Source organism: Nanorana parkeri, unplaced genomic scaffold (genome assembly GCF_000935625.1).
Source record: "Nanorana parkeri isolate BGI_ZX_2015 unplaced genomic scaffold, ASM93562v1 scaffold568, whole genome shotgun sequence".
Lineage (NCBI taxonomy): Eukaryota > Metazoa > Chordata > Amphibia > Anura > Dicroglossidae > Nanorana > Nanorana parkeri.
In genome coordinates, this window is record NW_017306836.1 from 924,333 (window position 1) to 945,436 (window position 21,104).

The window sequence follows — 21,104 nt, forward strand, 5'->3', positions numbered from 1 at the left end:
TTTGCACATTGCATGATATTGCGAACATTAACGCACACGACTAGTAAAATTGGGGTTAATTGTAGAAACATCATCTATACCAGCCATCAGAAAATACAACTACTTGGGCATTCTATAGCTTAAAGGTCACAAGTCACCTATCCTGATGTAAACACATAAAATGTTCTCCCTAGGGATGTACCAATACCGGTTTTTCCTTATCAAGTACGAGTACCGATATTTTTTCGGTACTCACCTATAATGATACCGATGCCTTGTGCCCCAATTATCAGGAATTCAGGCGCTGTCCAGTGCAGAGTGTCAGCTTGAGTGGGGTGGGATGGGGCTATGGCTGCAAGGGAGTGTGTATAGGAGAATGTCTGTGAGTGTGTGAGATTGTGTCTGTGGTTGTGTGTCTGTCAGTGTTTTTGAGGGCCCATACACTAGGGCTGCAACAACTAATCGACATAATCGATTATAATCGATTATTGAAAAAGTTGTCAACTTTTTCAATAATCGATTAATCGGCTTCCGATCAGTTGGTCCCATTCATGACTCCACACACGCTGCGCGCCGCACCTCCTCCCCACCTCACTCGCCGCTGCCAGACCCGCCAGCCTCCACGCTCTTCACGCCGCACCTCCTCCCCGTCTCACACTCACCGCCCACCCACATCCACGATCGGCAAAGGGACGCGGGGAGATGTAGTAAGGAGGAGCAGGTGTGGGGGGATGACAGCCGCCAATAGACAGGTCCGATCTCAGAAGCAAGTTGCTGGAAGACTGCTCAGGTAAGCCTGCACTCCCCCCCACATGGTGCTCTATAATGTATTGCTGGGATAGTGGGATTTGTATTCCTCGATAGCTGATGGTACATTGTGCTGTATATTATACATGGGAATACACATCCCAGCAATACATTGTACACTGTATGTATAATGTATTGCTGGCATTTGTTGTATTCCTAAATAGCTGGTGATATTCTGCACTGCGCTGTATAGAGGACTACAAATCCCAGCAATAATGCATTACACAGCGCAATGCGGAATACCACCAGCTATAGAGGAGTACAACAAATTCCAGCAGTAATACATTATACAGTGGTGCAATGCAGAATACCACCAGCTATAGAGGACTACAAAATCCAGCAACAGTACATTATACAGCGCAATGCAGAATCCCGCCAGCTATAATGTACTATTGCTGGGATTTGTTGTAGTCCTCTATAGCTGGTGATATTCTGCATTGCGCTGTATAATGTACTATTGCTGGGATTTGTAGTCCTCTATAGCCGATGCCATTCATTGCTGTATAATTTTACACTTTCCATTTCACTATATTGCACACCACACTATTTTTTTTCTTTTTTACTGCCACCGCTCCAAGCTTGCTCCTGTGATGGACTCCAATCTCAATACAAACTAGTAGTCCATCACTGGAGCCATTTTTTAAAATGTATTTTATTGTTTATCCGATTAACCGATTAATCGAACTTAATAATCGGCTAACTAATCGATTTTGAAAATAATCGTTAGCTGCAGCTCTACCATACACACTAGTACAGTGCGTTAATCACACAGACCCGTGCGATTAACGCACTGTACCAGACAATCGCACCTACCGCGCATTCTGGTTTGGGAGGTTTGTTGCATTGCCATTCATTTGAATGGCAACCCAAACGCACCTCCCACCCACAGTTCGATTGCCCGCACAGGAACGCACGGTACCGCAATGCCGTGTGTTCCAGTGCGGTGCGACTTGGGTCACGACTTAATAACCAAGGACAAATGTGGGTCCTGAGGTTATACAGGTTGAGAACCAATGCTCTAGGCCTTTAAGCCTGCTTTATAGGAAAATGATCACGAGAGAAAGGAGGGAGGCCGCCATAAATGACCTCTAACTAAAAATGCTTTTTGCCCAGCTTCCAAGCTGGTTCTTTAGTTTTAATAGTTTCTGCATCACTGACCAAGAACAAGTATACAGATAAACTTGGACTACTTCCTGACTTTGCTGCATTCTTGTTATGGAATTGTGCCTGGAAAGTATTGAAGATGGACACGATCAGGCAACAAACATTTTCAGTAGGCAAACAGTAGCAGGTCACTGCTGTTCACATAGCTCTGTATGGAGAGGTTCCCTTTAAAAACAGATGTACTATGTAGTCTTATGTTTGTGCGCGCACTTCAATTTATTATTATTATTTGTTAGATGAAGCTAGCAAATGTTATGAATTAGACATGTTAAGCCACTTGGATACTAATTTTCAAATACATATTCAGCCATGCACTCTCTCTACAAAGTGTTACATTAAAACATTTACCTTAACACAAATAAGAGCCGACTGAATATATATGGAATATTTGATACACATCAAATTTTCATGTGTTTGTATAATTTATACCCTTGGGCTTGCTCTGCTATACATGCGATGTGATAACCCCACGTTTTAATGAAATGCCCATTATGGAGGTTAAATACTATAATGAGCGGTTAGCCCTTATGCATTTTGATTCCAGTAGGAGCTGCCGTAATCTTGTAAAGTGCCAAATGTAAAAAATAAAATGAATCGGAGAAAATGAAAATAAACATGCATCTCAGGGGCAGTAACATCATGGAAAAAAACAACAGAATGGTAACGTTGCTGTGTGGATTAAAATTACCTATGATTTAAACTGCCATCTGTAATTACATACTTCCCATGCTCAGTTTAGAGACGCCTCTAGGGTTAGTGAATGCTGCCACACACTTATTGCTTAGCTAAATGCAGTTAAACAGCAAACTCAGTGCAAATTAAAGAGGTATTTCTAAATAAACGATTCTACCACTGACACCGAAGAGCAAAGTCTGGTGAGAACGGATTTACGTAGTGTATAGGTTACCCTTCCCCTAACAACGAAGATCAAGCTCTAGTGAGAGAGGTTACACTACTATTAGACTGCCCTACCCCTAACACAAAAGAGCAAAGTCTAGTGAGAGGGGTACACTACTATTAGATTACCCTACCCCTAACACCAAAGTCTGGTGAGAGAGGGGTTACACTACCATTAGATTGCCCTACCGCTAACACCAAAGTCTGGTGAGAGAGGGGTTACACTACCATTAGATTGCCCTACCGCTAACACCAAAGTCTGGTGAGAGAGGGGTTACACTACCATTAGATTGCCCTACCGCTAACACCAAAGTCTGGTGAGAGAGGGGTTACACTACCATTAGATTGCCCTACCCCTAACACCAAAGAGCAAAGTCTGCTAAGAGGGGTTACACTATTAGTTTTCCTTACGTAGGTTACTAATGAGTGCAGAACTATTGCTACTGCTAGCTGAAAAAACATACACACAGATGGTGGCCCTTGTGAGCTAGCACTGAGACTCATTAATACACAGTTATTCTTATGACAGTAAGACTGTGCCCTAACAAATGATCATCATCTAATGCACACAGGTAATTCTCATTAGGTTTAGACAGATGTGCAAAATGTCTGCCTCCATTATGAGTAGGTTGTTAAACAAAGTGAACTGTGTAGGATGTCAAGAGTGTAGCTTGCACTGCTCAATGCCAAACCATAACGCAAATCAGTTCACCACACACTCTCGGACATACTTTCCTTAATTACATATTTAGTCATCAGATTGGGTTGAAAACATTATGTCATATTAAACGTCTTAAGAAAGAAGGCCCAGAATGGATGATTTCTGCCAGAAATTAGGGAAATCTGGAGAAAGACATTATTCCTACTGATTATACTAATAAAATAATGCTTACATGCCCCAAACTGCCCTGCTTTTCTCTAGAAAAATGTACATCAGTTTAACTAAAACATGTCTGCTGCATGTTCTGCAAAACATTTTGTAGAGGTTATTTATTGATTTTTTTATATGGCGCTTATAAAGGGTCAATCCATCTAAAATTAAAATGTTTGTTCTGGATGAATTCTGCAGAACTGTACCAGCCAATGACTTTTTACATATCAAGGGCCATGACAATAACAAGTGGTGCTATTCTTGGTGGATTACACATTTATTTTACATTAAAAGGAGAACTATGGGGTCAGTGTTTTTCCCCATAGTTCTCAGTCCAGATTATGTCCAGACCAGAACAGTTACATCCCAATGTATCCTTATGGTATATTGTATATTGTAAGCTAAAAAAAAAAACTCTCCAACACACGGCAAAATCGGGGTAAAAACGCAGCAAACCGCAATGCACCCTGGTCCAGATCTTGTCCGAAAAATGGTGTGAACCTGGCCTATGGGCTTGTTCACACCAAATCTGGACCAGATCTGCATGAGTTTCTGCACATGCAGTGCAGTGTGTTTTGCCTCATTTTTGGCTAGTTTCGGTCCGCTTTTCAAAACTTTTGAAAGAAATTCATTATATTTTTAGCCTAAAATGGGCTTTCAGTGTGTTCCAGGGCAATTGCATGTGTTTTGGTGCTTTCCAGAGCAGAAAAAATAGGGCATGCTGCAGGTTTTCTACATGCTCTAGAACGGAACGCTGTGGTGTGATATAGAGCCCAAAACACCAGTGGAATACATTGGATGAATTTTTTATACGTTCATTAACTGCATCTGCTCCACACTTGGTGTGAACAAGCCCTTAGGGAATGGGGCAACAAAAAATAAAACATGACTTCCCTGCTGCAACAAGCAGAGTGAAACTTCATAGTGAGAGAGCTAGAGAGAGCTAGGGAGAGCTAGGGAGAGCTAGGGAGAGCTAGGGAGAGAGGAAAAAAGCCGCTGGGTGGTTCAGATGGCCGGCAACCACCCCTAAGAAAAACACCATTAAAATATATTTTTATGCAGCGCTTTACAAAATGGAGGGAACATTTTATAGCATGGTAAGTACCTTTCCTCACAGTGTACCTTTTACACAATGTACTTTTTTCAGCCCCTACTGTATCCTGCAATCTGTAGGAAAGAGTCCTTGAGATTACACGCACCCATTCTGGCTACTGTAATGCGGCACTTGCTCAGCCTTCTCTGGAATTATGGTCCTGCTAGCGTACCATTTTTTTTTTTCCAACTAATGACATACATACAGAAGTAAAATGGCTACTAACTTCTGGAATACCAGTTTTCGAGGTAGCCCTGTGGCTTTTTAGAGCTTTGAGCACACAGTTGCTTGTAGTTCTACAAACAGAAAATGGTACCTAGTCCAATTCAGCATATACAAGCAGAATACATTTTGTGATATTTTTCTGTACAGCAGGACAAATAGAGTATATTTTAGAATTTAGTCAAATGATGGCTAAAGCTTACGGTATTGGACCATCTATGCATTTAGGTATAATTCCAGCCAGGGGTAAAAGTGGGCGAAGAGCTCCAACCTCGGACATCATGTGTCCGAATGTCATGCTGAGAGCTTATAAGTCAGTGGGCCTCTAAACAGTGTGCCTCTAAAACTCTAAGTGTTTGCACCTCAACAGGCTATGACTAGAAATTACCTTTTCCTAAGATAAAATGCTAGAATCAAAACACATCCTAAAATGATCAAGGCATATACTAATGGAGAGGTATTTAAAAGTACAAACAAATAAAGTGACTATATAATAACAAAAAGACTATAGCACAAAAAGTATATTTTATATAGATTCCCTTAAAATATATTGTTCAACACCACAGGCAGTGTCCTCCATGCACCTGGCTGGTATTTGATTACACACCAACCTTGTTCTAAATAAAATGTTCATAATTTTTTTTTCTTCCTATGAAGACTATCTAAGCTCTAACCATAGTGAGGGGAAACAAAACAATTGTCTGGGAAGAAAGGATAAAAGGATGGTCCACTGAATTTCCTAAAATAAAGCATTCGGACAAACACAATATACCGTATATACTCGAGTATAAGCCGAGTTTTTCAGCCCATTTATAATCTGGTAATGACAGGGACGCACAGTACAATGTACAAATGGTGCAACTCCTCTATTTACAGATTTGGAAACTCTAAGAAATGGATTTTACCATTAGTACAAAAATCTTATTTTCTTAAGAATTCGCAGACAACTGGAACATCCAAAAGCAGCCCAACTGAGTGGTGGGCATCAAGAAAAAAAACAATAACAGGGCCGCCTAACAAACAGTAAATCTAGGGCAACCTGCAGCTAAAGGAGCTGCCTGAAGGACTTTATGCCCGAAGTTGGCATCAGATGAGACCTAAACATCCACCTGGTAAATCTTAGAGAACGTGTGAACAGAAGACCTGGTGGCAGCCTTGCAAATCTGAGAAAACAGATGTCTGATGCCAAAAAGCCCAAGAAGTCCTCACAGACCTCGATGGGAAAAGGTGGAACCTTGTCCTTAAGACCATAGGCTTAAATAATTATTTGTCTGAGGCACCGAGAAGTGATGTAAGCGAGAAGTGTGTTCCCCTTTACATGGACCATAAGGAATAATAAAACATTATTTCCAATGGAAGCAGTGGCTGAGAGGTAAACCTGCACAGCACAAACTACATCCGGAAATATCCCTCTGGCATACTGGAGCCAGACAGGGAGACATAAGAAAAACGTTCTGGTTCAGGCAAAAGGCCATAACCACCTTAGGAAGGAAGAAAGCGCTCAACACCACCTTTTCCTTATGCAAGACCAAAAATGGCTCCTTACAGGCTGCCAGCTGAGACACACACCTCACAGAGTAGACGGTAACAAGGAAAGCAACTTTATAAGTGAAAGTGAAAAGAAGAATATTCCTGGTAGGTTCAAAAGACAGTGTATAAAGTGCTGAGAGCTCCAGATTTAAATCCCACAGAATCAAGGTTGTTACACAGGTGGAGACACATGAGCGACACCCTGTACAAACGTCCTAATCAATTAATGGAAAGCTAAAAATCTTTGGAATTTGATCGCAAGAGTCAAAATGTGCAGAAATGTTGCTCCAGACTTAATTGCGGAAAGGTTAGGATTCTTCCCAGTGAATATTTTCTGGGGTGAAATCTTATTTTCTCACCCCAGACGAAACATGCCTTGCATGTGCAATGTTAGACCTTGTGAGAGGTAGACTTTCTAGCTTTTAACAGTGTGGTAGGTTGCCTGTCTACTAATTCTCTACACCTAGAATGTAATCTCTGGACAAAGCTGGAATATGGAGCTCTCCCCAGGCTAGAAATCTTTCTACCTCTCTTGCTGGTGTCAGGTGAGTCCATTTGTGGAGAGGCTGAACCAATTTGTCCCACAACAACAGAATGCTGTCTCGTGGGGTCCTGAAGTGGAACTGAGCAAAAGGAACTGCCATTAAGCCCAGAACTGTCATGCAGAATTAAGTGTTGTATTGTTCCTGGACTGTACAGTCGGAATCTGGGAGTGGGGAGTCAGAGGTATTTCTTAAGGAAAACAAATCTAGTTTAACCCATATTCAAGGCAAGATCCACATAGTTAAAGGGATGCGTCAATATCAGCGCTGATTTCTGAAGATTTCGGATACAATCAAACCTTTTAAGGTCTGGATTGTCTGCATCATGTTGTCGGTCAGAATATATGCTGTATACGGCCCAGATATTCCACACAATGGGGTTACCCTGGGAGCACAAGGCTAGAATGGGTGCCAAAACCGTAGTGTAGACTCGGGGTGTATAAGACAGACCAAACAGTAAGGTCACAAACTGATCGTGTTGAGCACCCACAGCAAACCGGAGGTAGAGCTGATGTGCTAGAAAGATAGTTCAATGCAAGTACACATCCTTGATGTCCACCGAGGAAAAGGCATTAAACTACACTCACACCTACCTCTGCAAAAGCCAATAATCAAAGCTGCAATATGGCCCCAAAAAAAACTCAGCATTGCTGTGGAGAACTCCTCCCTGAATAAGGCAGAAGAGGGGGCCATACTTGACAAAGCTAGGAAGACTCAGGTGTATGCAGACTCGTACAGGGGACAGCAATCCATGCCGTCAGTGTCAGGTCCATGAGAAGGGACACTGTAGGCTGCCATGGAACTGTCGGTGGATTGTGAGCTGAAGAGATCCTGATGCAGCAAAACTGCTTCCTTTGCACTTGGGATCGGACATGTTGAACTGTTTAACAGAGCCAACTTAATTGAGAACACTAGGCAAAAATCATGGATACTTAGAAATCATCTGCTAAAAGCCAGAGTGGCTCGAATAGTTGGGGGTGACCAGGTTACGGTAGGCGGCAGCAAGTATTAATCAAGGAAAGACAATGTGTCTCTTGCAAATTAGATCAATGGCGAGAAGATGCTACCTCAAGCTGAAAAGGCAGGACATGTATCACTGCAGCTAGTGAAGCATCAACTAATTTTCCAGTGTATTAAACATTTCCAACCAACAGAAAATGGGTGTAATGATGGGGCTCAATAGTAACGTGTAGTAGCTTCTGATGCTCGGACCACATGGCATACTCATTAAAGAGTTTTCAGAGACTTGGTCACAGCAGAGGCTGTGCCACAGCTCTGGACCTAGAACGAGCTCTGTGGTGAACTATCAAATGACACAAAGGTCTGGAAAGTGCACAACAGAGTCCAGTGCAAAATGTCATATTCCAGACAGGTCTTGCAATTTTCTGTGCAATGGGTCCGGACACAGCCTCCCAAACTATTGCTGAAGGTATGCTGATCTACATAGATAAATAAACAGCCTGCTCAGTAGCCTTGATTAAAGAAAAAAAACAATCTCGAAAAAGAAAATGGCAAATAAAATAAAGTTCACAGTAGAGAAAAGAGGTCCATCCTAGGCTAGGACACTAGTAAAAAAAAACCTGAACCATGCTGGGAATGGAAGGGGTTGTACCTGACTAGTCATTGTCATACTCATTTCTCTGTAACTGTCTTACCATGACTTGCTCTGTGTACTCAGTCTTTGTGTGAGGGCAGTCATTTTCATAACGGAAGAGCTTTGCTTCCTGATAGTTGTCACGACCCCGGAAATGCATCAGCCATTAACAATTATTGATGGATGCTATAGGATTCTCATGCTTGAAAAAGATCTAAGGATCTGCCATACATTGGTTCTGTGGCTCTGATGAGCATGTAACTGCTAATGTTTGTGATTAGTATTTTATCTTTTATTTAATTTAAAATGCTAAACTTACTTCACAAAGCCAGTGTGCCATGTTTCTCACTTTACATACTCTAACACCCAATCTGCTACTATATCAGCCAGCTTTGGTGGAGTGAAAAGATTAACTGTTTATAATGCGGAACCGAGAAGGCTACACTTCTATAGACACTCAGCTAGACGCACCTTGGAAAGTTACTATAGTTGATTACCAACTCTCACTCCAAATCTTGTGAGACTAGCAGTCAGAAGTACCTTTCCACTTACACTGCAGATGCACAGCTATGATGCTCAAGGCACAGAAAAAAGTATTTTTCAGGAGAAATTCAAAGCAGAAATGTAAATGTTGCAGAGAGCTGCTTTGGCACAACATTTCTAGATGTTCACTATAAGACAGCAATTGTTCACATTTAAGTTCAAATCCACAAAGGAAACCTGTACTGACAAAATATATTAAACATTACAGTTTGTGTGGTCATCAGTAGCTTTGATATGGAGACAGCCAGTGGTGATCTCTCAATGTCAAAATGCTAGTTGCCTGGTTATTATTATTATTATACAGGATTTATATGGCGCCAACAGTTTGTGCAGCGCTTTACAATAAAGGGAAGATATTACAATCTAATGTCTTTATTCAACCTCAAATACTATGTAACTATGTAACAATCACAATACTATCATGCTGATCCTCTAGAAGAAATAATTTGATTCTTTAGGCTAAAAGAAGTATGCAGATTTAGAATTCTGATTTTATTCTGAGTTAGAGACAGCCAGGCTTGGTCAGAAAGAGGTCAGTAATGACAGCACTCGCACACCTCTCAGGTTCCCTCAGCTTACTAACCCTAAACTGCTGAGCAAATTGGTTTTTCCACATAAGACAAGCTACCTACTAGAGTGTAAACTCCATTATCCACAGAGGTGTTGCAATACCAAAGTCTAATGCAAAGCCAAGCTCATATTCTTTAATTATAGAGAGAACCAAGCAATTGTGGCTCCCTGGTCCTTGTGCTGCTTGCACTCAGAAGGGAAGTGGATATTCCGATGAAAGTAAATCAATCCGATTTGGGTCAAATTTAACATAGATTAGTTTGCTCATCTTTAAATATGAACACACTGTATTTGAAGCTAGAGCATTGAGTGACAAAACACAGTACAGGACATTGGTTTATAATTATTCAGCCTAATTAATTAAGTCAAAATGGGAAAATTACAAACAGCTTGCAGCATTTCCAAAGCTATGGCATCCAAGATTACAAATGACAGATAAGAATTATGGGAGATGGAATCTAATAAAAGCTGGAAACACTCCATTGGCTGACGTAAGTTCCTATAATTAAACAATCTCTACAGACTACAGAATGGATGCAGGCTTTGTTCACCTACACCCGGATTTGCACAGTAAAATGCCCATTGTTCACTAGTACATGGTGTTTAAAATCTGCTCTGTTTAGATAAATCTGTACAAACCTTTTGTGTTACGAGGAAAAGAAAAATCTAAATCCCAACTTAACAGGAGAATGAAGAAAATGCACTTACTAGTATAACACTTCATTAGCTTCATGTCTTTCATACCGGACAGTTTCACACATCAGTCTGCAATAGAGAGAGAGACATTAACATTCAAGAGATCTAAAAATATCATCAGAGCACACAATACTGCTGTGTACAGTATAATCCTACTGTGTACACTGCGCACCCAACATCCAGCTCCAGCTGCTTTGTTTAAAGAACTCTTGGTATGGACAAGAAGGCCACATGAATAAACCATACACCAGGACATTTTTATATGGGTTGTAATGTAGCTCATGCCAACAGTTATTACATTGAAAGGTTTGGATTGATTACTGAAACTTTAGCAGGTCCATCGCTGATGATGCAATAATGTTAATATGTCTACAGTCTGCACTGCCAAAAATATGTAACTGCTAAGACCTTCTTCCCAAAATACTAGCTGCCAGGCTGTCATGCTGGTCCACTGGTTTTATTACTTTTAATGACCTATGGTACCTACGCAGCTTACTTGTTTTGACTTCACTTTATGCTTGTTCCTGGCCAGTGACCCAAAGTACTGAGGCCAAAGGCAGCCATGCAACTATCATTTTCAAAAAGGAAGCAATGGCTGTTTGCAATTCATTTAAGTGAAGAGGAGGCATCACTAAAGAGAAGTAGACTGCCTCCAGCCTTACATAAAACCTAGTCTACTACCAGCCAAGCAACCTGCTCCATGGCCGATAGAGTATTCTCAAGGGTAGGTATTATCAAGGGTATCAATTATGATACCCTTCAGCCAACTACCCATCATGGACACATTTTAGATGTGTCAGCTGAAAGGCACACTGTTCATTTACAAGAAAGGAAACAGACCGGATGCTTTTTAGTTGACAGACATATCTATATGGTGCCTATTGAGTCCATGTTGGGCAATATGATATTCTATATGGAATCATGAAAACCTGAAATGCACTTTAAGACTTTCAGAGGTAACTGAAGCCAAACTGTTTTTTTAAAATTAGTTTTGGATAGAGTCGAGAGGGTTTAGAAAACCTGTCAGGTTTGCATTGCTGCCTGTGGCCTCGTCAGGGAGATTCATTCTCTACATTTGTCCTGGTTATCATTATTACTTAAGGTGAAAATCAAATCCCAAATTTTGGGTTGTCATCAAAACTGGAATAGATGGGAAATCTTCCAATGCGGGCAATAGCACTCTGGGGACCCCGCTGACCACTAGCACCACCTCTCTATGGAGGGATTTAGTCTCACTTTCTGTTGAAACTATCGGACAGGAATTAATGGGAAATCATCCCAATGGCACAGGGTTATAACCTTCCCTTACTCTATACAAAAAACTAAATAATAAAAAACAACATTGGATTTAGTTTTACATTAAATGATTTTCTCACTTGTCATTTTCTTTATTCTTTTTTTTATTATTTTCTTTATGTTATTTGAGGAAAACTAACCATTTGCTGAAATAATGTAATTTTACTCAATTGTACAACCATAAAAGTTTCCCCACAAAGTTTTAACTGACATTTACCCATTTACATCAGTCTGAGCTCCTGAACACCGTACAATCTAATGTACCTCCAATTCACATGTCTATGTTTATGCTTGTAAACTGTTGGAGAAAAACGGATCACCAGGAACACAGAGAACACCATCTATTTGCACATAGTGTCCTGAACTCTGGACCCCAGTGTAATAGCCAGGGCTAGTACCAATAACAATATTTGGCTATTGTGGTGGCTTCCCTCCAAAAAAGAAGGGAAATTGAAGGTCATTTTAGAATTTCATGACCTGATAAAATCTGGCCTGTAGCACTGTGCATGTATACGATCTTGATAAGGCTCTGTGACATTCATTGAAACTAACAACAAATTTGATGAACACCTCAAAAAATATATACATTCATGACAGAGCAATAATGCTGCAGTACAGTGTGACGTGATGGCACTAGATATCCCCATTCAGAACAGGGCTGGGCCTTGCAACTTGGATGGCCATACCGTGGAAAATACTAAAGTGAATGCAATTGTGCCCAAAGCAAATAAAGAACTCACCTGCTACTACATTAGTGATACGTTCATTCATTTTAAGTATAAGTGCTCTTTAAAGTGTATGTATAGACGCACAATTTGTGGCCAAACACGAGTACTAGAACTTATCAAGATTTTATTGCTGTCTCCGTTAGGTAGATTCACCCTCTCTATTCGATTTGGTGACCATTTCCACTGTGACAGAAAGTGATTGGGAATTCAAAACTTTAAAGTTGTCAACAGAACAAGAGGTGAGGGCAAATCTTTCAAGGAGGACAACTATTTAAAAGGTGAAATACTGTCACTTTGTAGAAATTTACATCTCCAGGACAGTAAGTATAGCTGGCCATACATTATGCAAATTTCGTCCAGTTCTTTAGGAACCGGCTAAATTTGGCACAGTGGCCGCCGCTGATGGCACCCTTTTGCCCAGCATCCCCTGATCAGCAGATTGAAGGAGCCGGTAGGAAAATCTTTGAACAAACAGAGCCGGCAGCCAATGAGCTGCGTGCCCCGTTTGGGTATTCTGTCAGCAGACGGCACTCATAGCGTTGACGGAGGAATCTGTTCTATAATTTGTTGGCCCACTGGTTGAAAGAAAAAAATAAAATAGTGTATGGCCAGTGTAAAGGGAAATCTCCCAAACAGGATACAGACAGCAAACAAATGAAATGACAGGGGTTTTAACCTTTCCCTGTTTAATCCCCACCCAAAAACGTTTTTGCCTATACATGCACTTTTGACGACAACAGTCGTTTAACATGAATTGCGAAGCAGAATTCACTTTTTTTTTATTGATTTCTAATAGAAACGGATATCTGTCGTGAAGCAAGGCCCCCAGACAGTGCTACTTGCTGCCACTGATTAAATGTTTGAGGTGGGTTCTAGAGCAGAGTCAACCTCTGTAGGATTATGTGAAGTGATATGTCTCTCTTCTTCTACGATTTAGGAAATGACCGTCTCCAGCATTGCGTGGGAGTCTTGGACATGAAGGTCATCAGCCAAACTGACAAGAACCCTTTAATACTAAAAACCCAGGCAAAACACAAAGCGTCCACATAAAAACGGAGTTTTAGAGACCTTGATGTAGTGCAAGCAAATACATAATGTACAACATCATCCAACAATGTCTACAAATGACTTCATGTTAAAATGATTACAGCATGTTGGTAAAGAAAGCAGAAGCAAATTAACGGAGACAGTTTAAGAGACGAATACTATGCCAGGTAACAAAATAAAATGGAACCTGCCAAATTACTCATGCAACCCACGCAGTGCCTTTAATTACATGCAATGATTATATATAATTTTGTGTCCCAGCAAAGCCAAATCTTTTCTAGTGTTTTCAGTGTAATTGCAGTAGAGAAAATGAAAAGACAAATGATGTTAAAGGTAGAAATATCGGCTCATATTTGTATGCAGTCTTCATTCGCTATCTGACAGACAAAATCATGTAGGCCAGAGAGAATTTTCATTATTATTACTCCTTGTACAAGAAAGCCCTTTCAGAGGCACAAGGACTGTATTGCGTCAAACAGGTGAATATAGACAAAGGTTTGTTTGTTACCAAATGGAACAGAGACTGCCGTGTTGACTTTTTTTTCATCCTACAGCCATTGCTATTCCGGAAGGCTTGCCTGTCCTAAAGCTTACTCCATGTCCATTAAAGCTTGTGTGTATGATCAGTATCTCCTGTTTTATTCAAGAGTATTACAACTGCGACTAAAGCCTCAGATATGGTCATCACAGTCAACCAAATGATTTCTCAGTGAATATCTCTGGTAAGAATTTGACTGCCAAGTGCTTTAGTTTAATGCAAGGCTGCAGCATTCCGTTCTACAAAAGAATATATTGGAATGTTTGGAAAATTCAGCCAGTGACAATGTAAAGGAGCATCCAAAACACTGGAAAGAGCACAGGAGACGGAAAATTCCAGAGTTTTGCTTTTAGCACAAACATATGATTATATGTCAATTGTTGTAAATGCTCTGGAATATCACAGACACCAAGCAGGGTTTTTTCTTTCTAGAATGGAAGGCTGACTTACCTCAGCTGATGCTCCCGTAGATTTGATAGTGCTTCCATTCCATGCAGGTATGAGTAAACTATCTCCAGATCCTACAAGACAAAAACAACAACATGCTTACAATGGAGATACATCAATGGTCAACACAAGTTCTATCATCATGAAAGTTTCTACTTTTACCTAATTTAAAGTCATATCTAGTTTTGCACTCGATAGTAAAAGATCAACATTGAATCCCCTAGCCACAAAAGTGATCTATAATGATAGACTACCTCACTGCAAGCTGGCATCTCAGCTTACACATATATACAATCACACATGCACACATTAGGGTTGATGTATGATGTTCACTGCCACTACACACAACTGATGGTGTTCCCAGCATGTGCACACACCTGAAGCACAATGTCCCCTTTGCGCAAAACATTTGTAACTGATGCATAGTGATCCCTGCATGCACGCACTCATAGCTGATGCATAGTGATCCCTGCATGCACGCACTCATAGCGGACGCATAGTGATCCCTGCATGCACGCACTCATAGCTGATGCATAGTGATCCCTGCATGCACGCATTCATAGCTGACGCATAGTGATCCCTGCATGCACACACTGATAGTGGATGCAGAGTGTACCCTGTGTGCACACAAACACATAACTGATGAACCGTGTCCACTGCATACTTGCGCGCACACACACATCTAACAGATGCCCATTATCCCCTGCATCAACAAACACATGTAATTGATGCGCATTATACCCTGTGCGCACACACAAGTAACACATTGTAACAATTGTTTTGTGCTTAGACATTCACCCATACAAAGACCTTAGCTGCACACATTTATAGCTATGCACCTCACTGAGCCAAACAAGACACTAGGCTACTGACACAGACACACTTGTCCTAGGTGACTGATGAAAGTTCAGGTCATTGAAGCTGCAAATAGGGACTTCAATAACCAGGTCACCAGGCAGCATTTTTTAGTCATCATGGTGACCTGGATTTGTCCTGCGTGCGTGTGTGTGTGTGTTAGCCTCCTAAGTCAAGCAAATAAAGACCCTGCTGTCACTTACAAGGGATTGTAAGAAGTAGACCTACTCCAGAAAACTGCATTAAAGAGAACTATGGCCCAACCGGTTTTGGCTTTAGTTCTCTTTCGCGTCACAGGAGGACATTATGTCCTGTGACCCATAAGCTCAGAAAATAGCGGCCATTGCCTGCTACATGCTAACAGTGCAGAGCCACGTTGTGGCCGGGAAAGATACCCACAATATCGTCCACCCCACTTCCCGATTGACCCCTAGCTCTGTCTCGCCAGAGCCAGCTGTGCCTGACCCCTCTCCCAACCCGTCCCATCAGTCAGTGCTGCAGGATTGGAGCGGGGAGGGTGGGAATCCCTGCAGGGAGCAGTGACTGACAGTCACCCCTCTCTGCAGGGAGAAGATCAGGAACTGAGAGATCAGCGTCATGTGATCGCTCAGTTCTTGAGCTATAGAGCTGACATGCTGCAGCTTCAGTGCCACACGTCGGCTCCAATTATGGGGATGAGTGTATTTCCATAGTTATATAGTTACATAGTATTTGAGGTTGAATAAAGACATTAGTCCATCAAATCCAACCTATTGTTCCCTCTCCTTATAATTCTGCTTTAAATTCATCTGTATTTTAAACATGTTGCCTACAAAACCTGGAGACAGCAAAGCTGTACATTGACTATTGCTCCAATTATAAAGGGACACAGTGCTTCCATATGAGTAACCTGCCTCATAAGAACAGTCTTCACAAAGACTACATGTCAGCAATAGTCAACACATATCAACCACTAACAATTTGCTACAAAATGTTTTACAATTTTTGAACTGAAGCCATTTCAGAATATTAGGGCAGCAAGTCTAAATTACCATATTAATGCTGCCTAATGTGCCTACAGTACAAACCACAATGAGTAGTAAGAGACTGTTTACTCCAGTACACATGGATTAGTATGTATTGCACTGGCATAAGATTCAGATGAGTTGTGCTGCATTTTTTAAATACCTCGATCAAACTTAACAGGAAAACATTGGTCTATGCACTGTAACAAAATGCACTGGTGGGAACACAATGGATTTTTTCATGCCATACTTGGTACCTGAGCTGGAAGGAGGCAAGAAAATGAATGCCTGCCGATCTGCTATGAACTAACCCTTAGGCCTTGTTCACACCAAATGCAGAGCAGATCTGCATGAGTTTCTACACACGCAGTGCAGTGGGTCGTGCTGCATTTTTGAGGCGTTCCGGGCCGTTTTTGGTTAAAAAACATATTTTTGTATTTTAAAATGGGCTTTCAGGGCGTTTGCATGCGTTTTTTATGCGTTCCAGAGCAGGTAAAATAGGGTATGCTGCAGTTTTTTTTACCTGCTCTGGAATGGAACGCTGCGATGTGAACTGGAGCTAAAAATACCATTGGAATACATTGGACGCAGTTTTGCTCTGCTCCTGGAACGCACGTGGTGTGAACAAGGCCTTAATGTTCACCTCGTCCATATACTGTAGAAGAGAAAAACACTCTAATACCCTGCATTTGAAAAGCATTAGATCCCATTTGCTTTTCAGCACATGTACTCTGGAGATGTTCCTCCTAGTAACCCGTTAATCTACTTTCCGCCAGCTTTTTTTTAAATAACGCATACTGAACGCAACAGAAATAAAGCAGGGTTGGTGAAATGTGCTGTATCAATACGAGAAGCATCATATTTACAATTCATCTGATGGAGTATTTTGCCTTCCCTGCCTACCTCAGTTGATAACAGCCTGTGTCATGGCTGAAACTGAGAAACAGGGTACTGCCAACACATTGCACATGAGTAATTGACAAGCATATGTGGCAGTCATCGATGAGGATCTAATGCAGCATTAAATGCTATGATAAAATGCCCTGCAGATTAAATATCAACTGGAAATTATGCAGCCCGGCATTCAAGATGGATCACAATACAGTTATCCACCAATCATTCAGCATACGGCCTAGAGGAAAAGGAGAATAAAAGGATATACATGAAAGAAAGCAAATGCACACACGCAGAGTTATATTACAAGTCTGGCTGATAGATTGCCTTCTTCTCTGGTGGCAAGGAAAATAAGTGTCTTTCTCAAGGGATGCAGACAGATGGGAACAAATGATCATAGTTCTCTTAAAAGGCTGAAGAGCTGAAGTGCTACAACTAGGGGAACACACCAAGGTCTGAGTCATCAGTAAAATGTGGGTTACAAGGGCAACTAGTCCCCTGTGACGGCAGATACTAAGATTGCTTCAGAATCAGGATTACATACCAGTGAGACAATTCAATCCATCAAATGCACTAGCATTCCTGGCTGAAGATTGCTTTAAAGAACAACTCCGGGCAACATTTTTATTAACCCTTGCAGTGGGGCTACCCCTGCAGTGCAAGGGTTAACTGTTCATTTTGTTCTAGGGAGGAAAATCCAAAAAAAAGTTATACTCATCCGATCCTCTGAGCTGGTTTGCTTCCTCAGTGGAAGAGTTTAGAAATATACTACATAACAATAATTGAGGAGATGGGAATGATAGTCACCAGGAGAACTGTGCAAGATGCAGGGCCTAATGGTCACCCTACAAGGGCAGATTCCAGTGTATGATAGAGCAGATCATGTAATATTCAATATATATATATATATAGTACAACTCAATGGGTCAGCAAATGGGTTTTTGCACCGCAAGCAACAAGAACAGATGCACACTGGGAGATTTCAGGTGACTTGGCTGGGCTTGAGTCTGGACTTCTGGTCTGTCTTTACGTAGGAAGCGTTACCTCCAAAGTCAGTTATTGCTATATTTATGTCCCAGTTTGGGCAATCGTTCAGAGTTAGCAACCAAACCATACCGAAGAGCCTTGTTGTGGCAGTGTGGCTTCATATAGATTTAGGATAGGCGTTCAGAAGGCCTACTAACAGCATCTCAGCATTTTCCTGTACCAAGGAACCCTTTGCATAGAATCACAGTATGAATGTAAGAGTTGTGGGCAGAGATTACTTTACAACTGCATGCATTTATGTGACAACTGTGAGTACTAAGCTGTACAGAACTTTGTAAATTACAAAACAATTTTTATTTATGCAGCATCCATCTATCGTTACACTAGGTATGCAGGAAACAGAATTGCTGCTACCAACATCTGAATTGTCTCTACAAAAGGTCAGAGCCAAGAGGTTCATACATTCATAGAATGACAGTAATAGAGAGTTAAACTTCCTGGTAAACCCTTATCAGAGAATCCTCTACAACACTATGTACATCAATCTTTTCCCAGGGTTCTGTGCTGGGTCCCATATTGTTCAACTTATTTATTAATGACATCGGGGAGGGTGTTAACAGCGATATTTCCGTGTTTGCGGATGACACCAAAATAGGGAGGGTAATAGACACGGACTTAGACACTATAACATTACAGGAGGACCTGGATAAAATAGGGGAGTGGGCATTAATGTGGCAGATGAGGTTTAATGTCGATAAATGCAAAGTAATGCACTTTGGAATTAAAAATAAACAAATGGGTTATACAATTATGGGTATGCCGCTGGGGAAGTCAGAAATGGAGAAGGATTTGGGGGTCATTGTAGACCACAAACTGAAAGGTAGTTTGCAGTGCCAGGCTGCTGTAAACAAAGCTAGCAGGGTCTTGTCCTGTATTAAAAAGGGGATGTATTGCAGGGACAAGTCTATAATTTTGCCACTTTATAGATCATTGGTTCGACCTCATCTGGAGTACGCGGTCCAGTTCTGGTCACCAGTACTAAGAAAAGATGTCCTTGAGTTGGAAAAAGTCCAGCGGAGGGCAACCAAACTAATTAGGGGTATGGAGGACCAGAGCTACGAGACAAGGCTACTAAATTTAAACATGTTCACATTGGAGGTGAGGAGATTAAGGGGGGATATGATCTCCATGTACAAAATGTTCAATGGTGGTAGCAACATTAGCGATAAACTGTTTAAAATTAACTCCGTTAAAAAAACTAGAGGCCACCACCTAAAATTGGTGGAAAAAAAATTCCAGCACAAGGGGCGAAGGGGGTTCTTCACAGTAAGATCAGTTAGGGTCTGGAACTCACTGCCACAGACAGTGATTTCAGCAAAGAATGTGGAATTGTTCAAGAAACTTTTGGACGATTTCTTAAGGGACCGTAATATACAGGGGTACAGGTACTCCTAGAATGAGATCCTAATAGGTTGGACTTGATGGACTAATGTCTTTATTCAACCTCAAATACTATGTAACTATGTAATTATTACATATAACAATTTAAGTGATTTTTCTCTACCCCTTAATATGGTAAGGCAGAACTAGGGCTGCAACAACTAAATCGATGAGAACAGTTGGCAACTATTCTCATTATCGGTTAAGAAGGGAGAGGGAGGGAAGGGAGAGGGAGGGAAGGGAGAGGGAGGGAAGAGAGAGGTTTTTTTTAATGCAACCAATCGATTAGTTGATAAAATAATCAGGCAACTAGTCGATTATGGAAATAATCGTTAGCTGCAGCCCTAGGCAGAACCTTTTATCATTTTGACTTTTTTTTCGGAAACGGATATTCCATGGTAGTGCTGCTATGGTGTGTTTGGAGAAAGGAATCCATTTAAGAAGAAAAAAAAACAAAAAGGGTCTCCGTTTCTGACTATCACTATCAATTTCCATGATAAATCGAACCTTTGTATGATTTATGTACATTCAGGGAAAACAGAGTACACATTACAAAGATATGTCTTCTATCCAAGCTATTATCTCAAACACAAGGAAATAAAAGAACTGTGATATCCAGAATGGCGCCCAGCATGTCCGTGTTTACCACATCTCTTCCGTTACACAGACTGCTATATACTGTGGATCTAGGACTCGGTGTTATCTTTTTACATCTGACTCATAATATGTGGCATCCGTCCCACCAAATGCTACAATCTGGATCTAACAAAGTACATTTATTGATGTCATTTGCTGAGATCTCGAAAGACCAGCTGAGAGACCTCAAGCCTGTCAGATGCCTTTTTAAACCAACAATGTCTAAAACTGTTTCACACAAGCCAACATAAATTTGCAAAGGAAGAAAACAAGTATCAAGCATAGCATCAAAAAAGCCAATGTACCACACCCACAAGGAGTCCATACTTCAGCCTTTCCCATGTCAATATTTTTTCTTTAGTCACCACATTTTTTTCGCTGGGTTATACTTGCGTGCCCAGCAGATGCAGAGTTGGTCTGCTGCACCACATGAGGTCCCGCATAGCCAGCCTTCTTTCTTAGGTCATCCGAAGCTAGCGGTCTTTCACTGGTTCTTGCAGCTGCCCCTGATGATACGCCACATTCTTTTCTTTTTTCTTTTTTTTTAAAGGTGGGCTTTTTTAGATTGTGGAGGGTTGGGATGGTGAAAAATTATATTTTTGTGTGGAGGTCTGCTTTAAGTTAGGTCTGAACAAATCTCACCCAGAACTAGGAGTCAGCTTAAAAAATCTAGGAGCAAGTACTACAAAACCTGCAATTGACTATATAGGTAGCTGATAGATAC

General features: G+C 41.1%; 1 protein-coding gene across 1 annotated transcript in view; it reads right to left on the minus strand.

Moving 5' to 3' along the window:
- Nucleotides 1-21,104, minus strand: part of RAPGEF2 (Rap guanine nucleotide exchange factor 2) — a 278,273-nt gene that overhangs the window by 148,648 nt on the left and 108,521 nt on the right. The window contains exons 3-4 of the mRNA XM_018562259.1: nucleotides 14,568-14,638; nucleotides 10,521-10,577 (exon numbers count right to left, since the gene is read on the minus strand). Coding sequence (XP_018417761.1) covers nucleotides 10,521-10,577; nucleotides 14,568-14,638 — 128 coding nt within the window. The remainder of the gene's footprint in view (nucleotides 1-10,520; nucleotides 10,578-14,567; nucleotides 14,639-21,104) is intronic.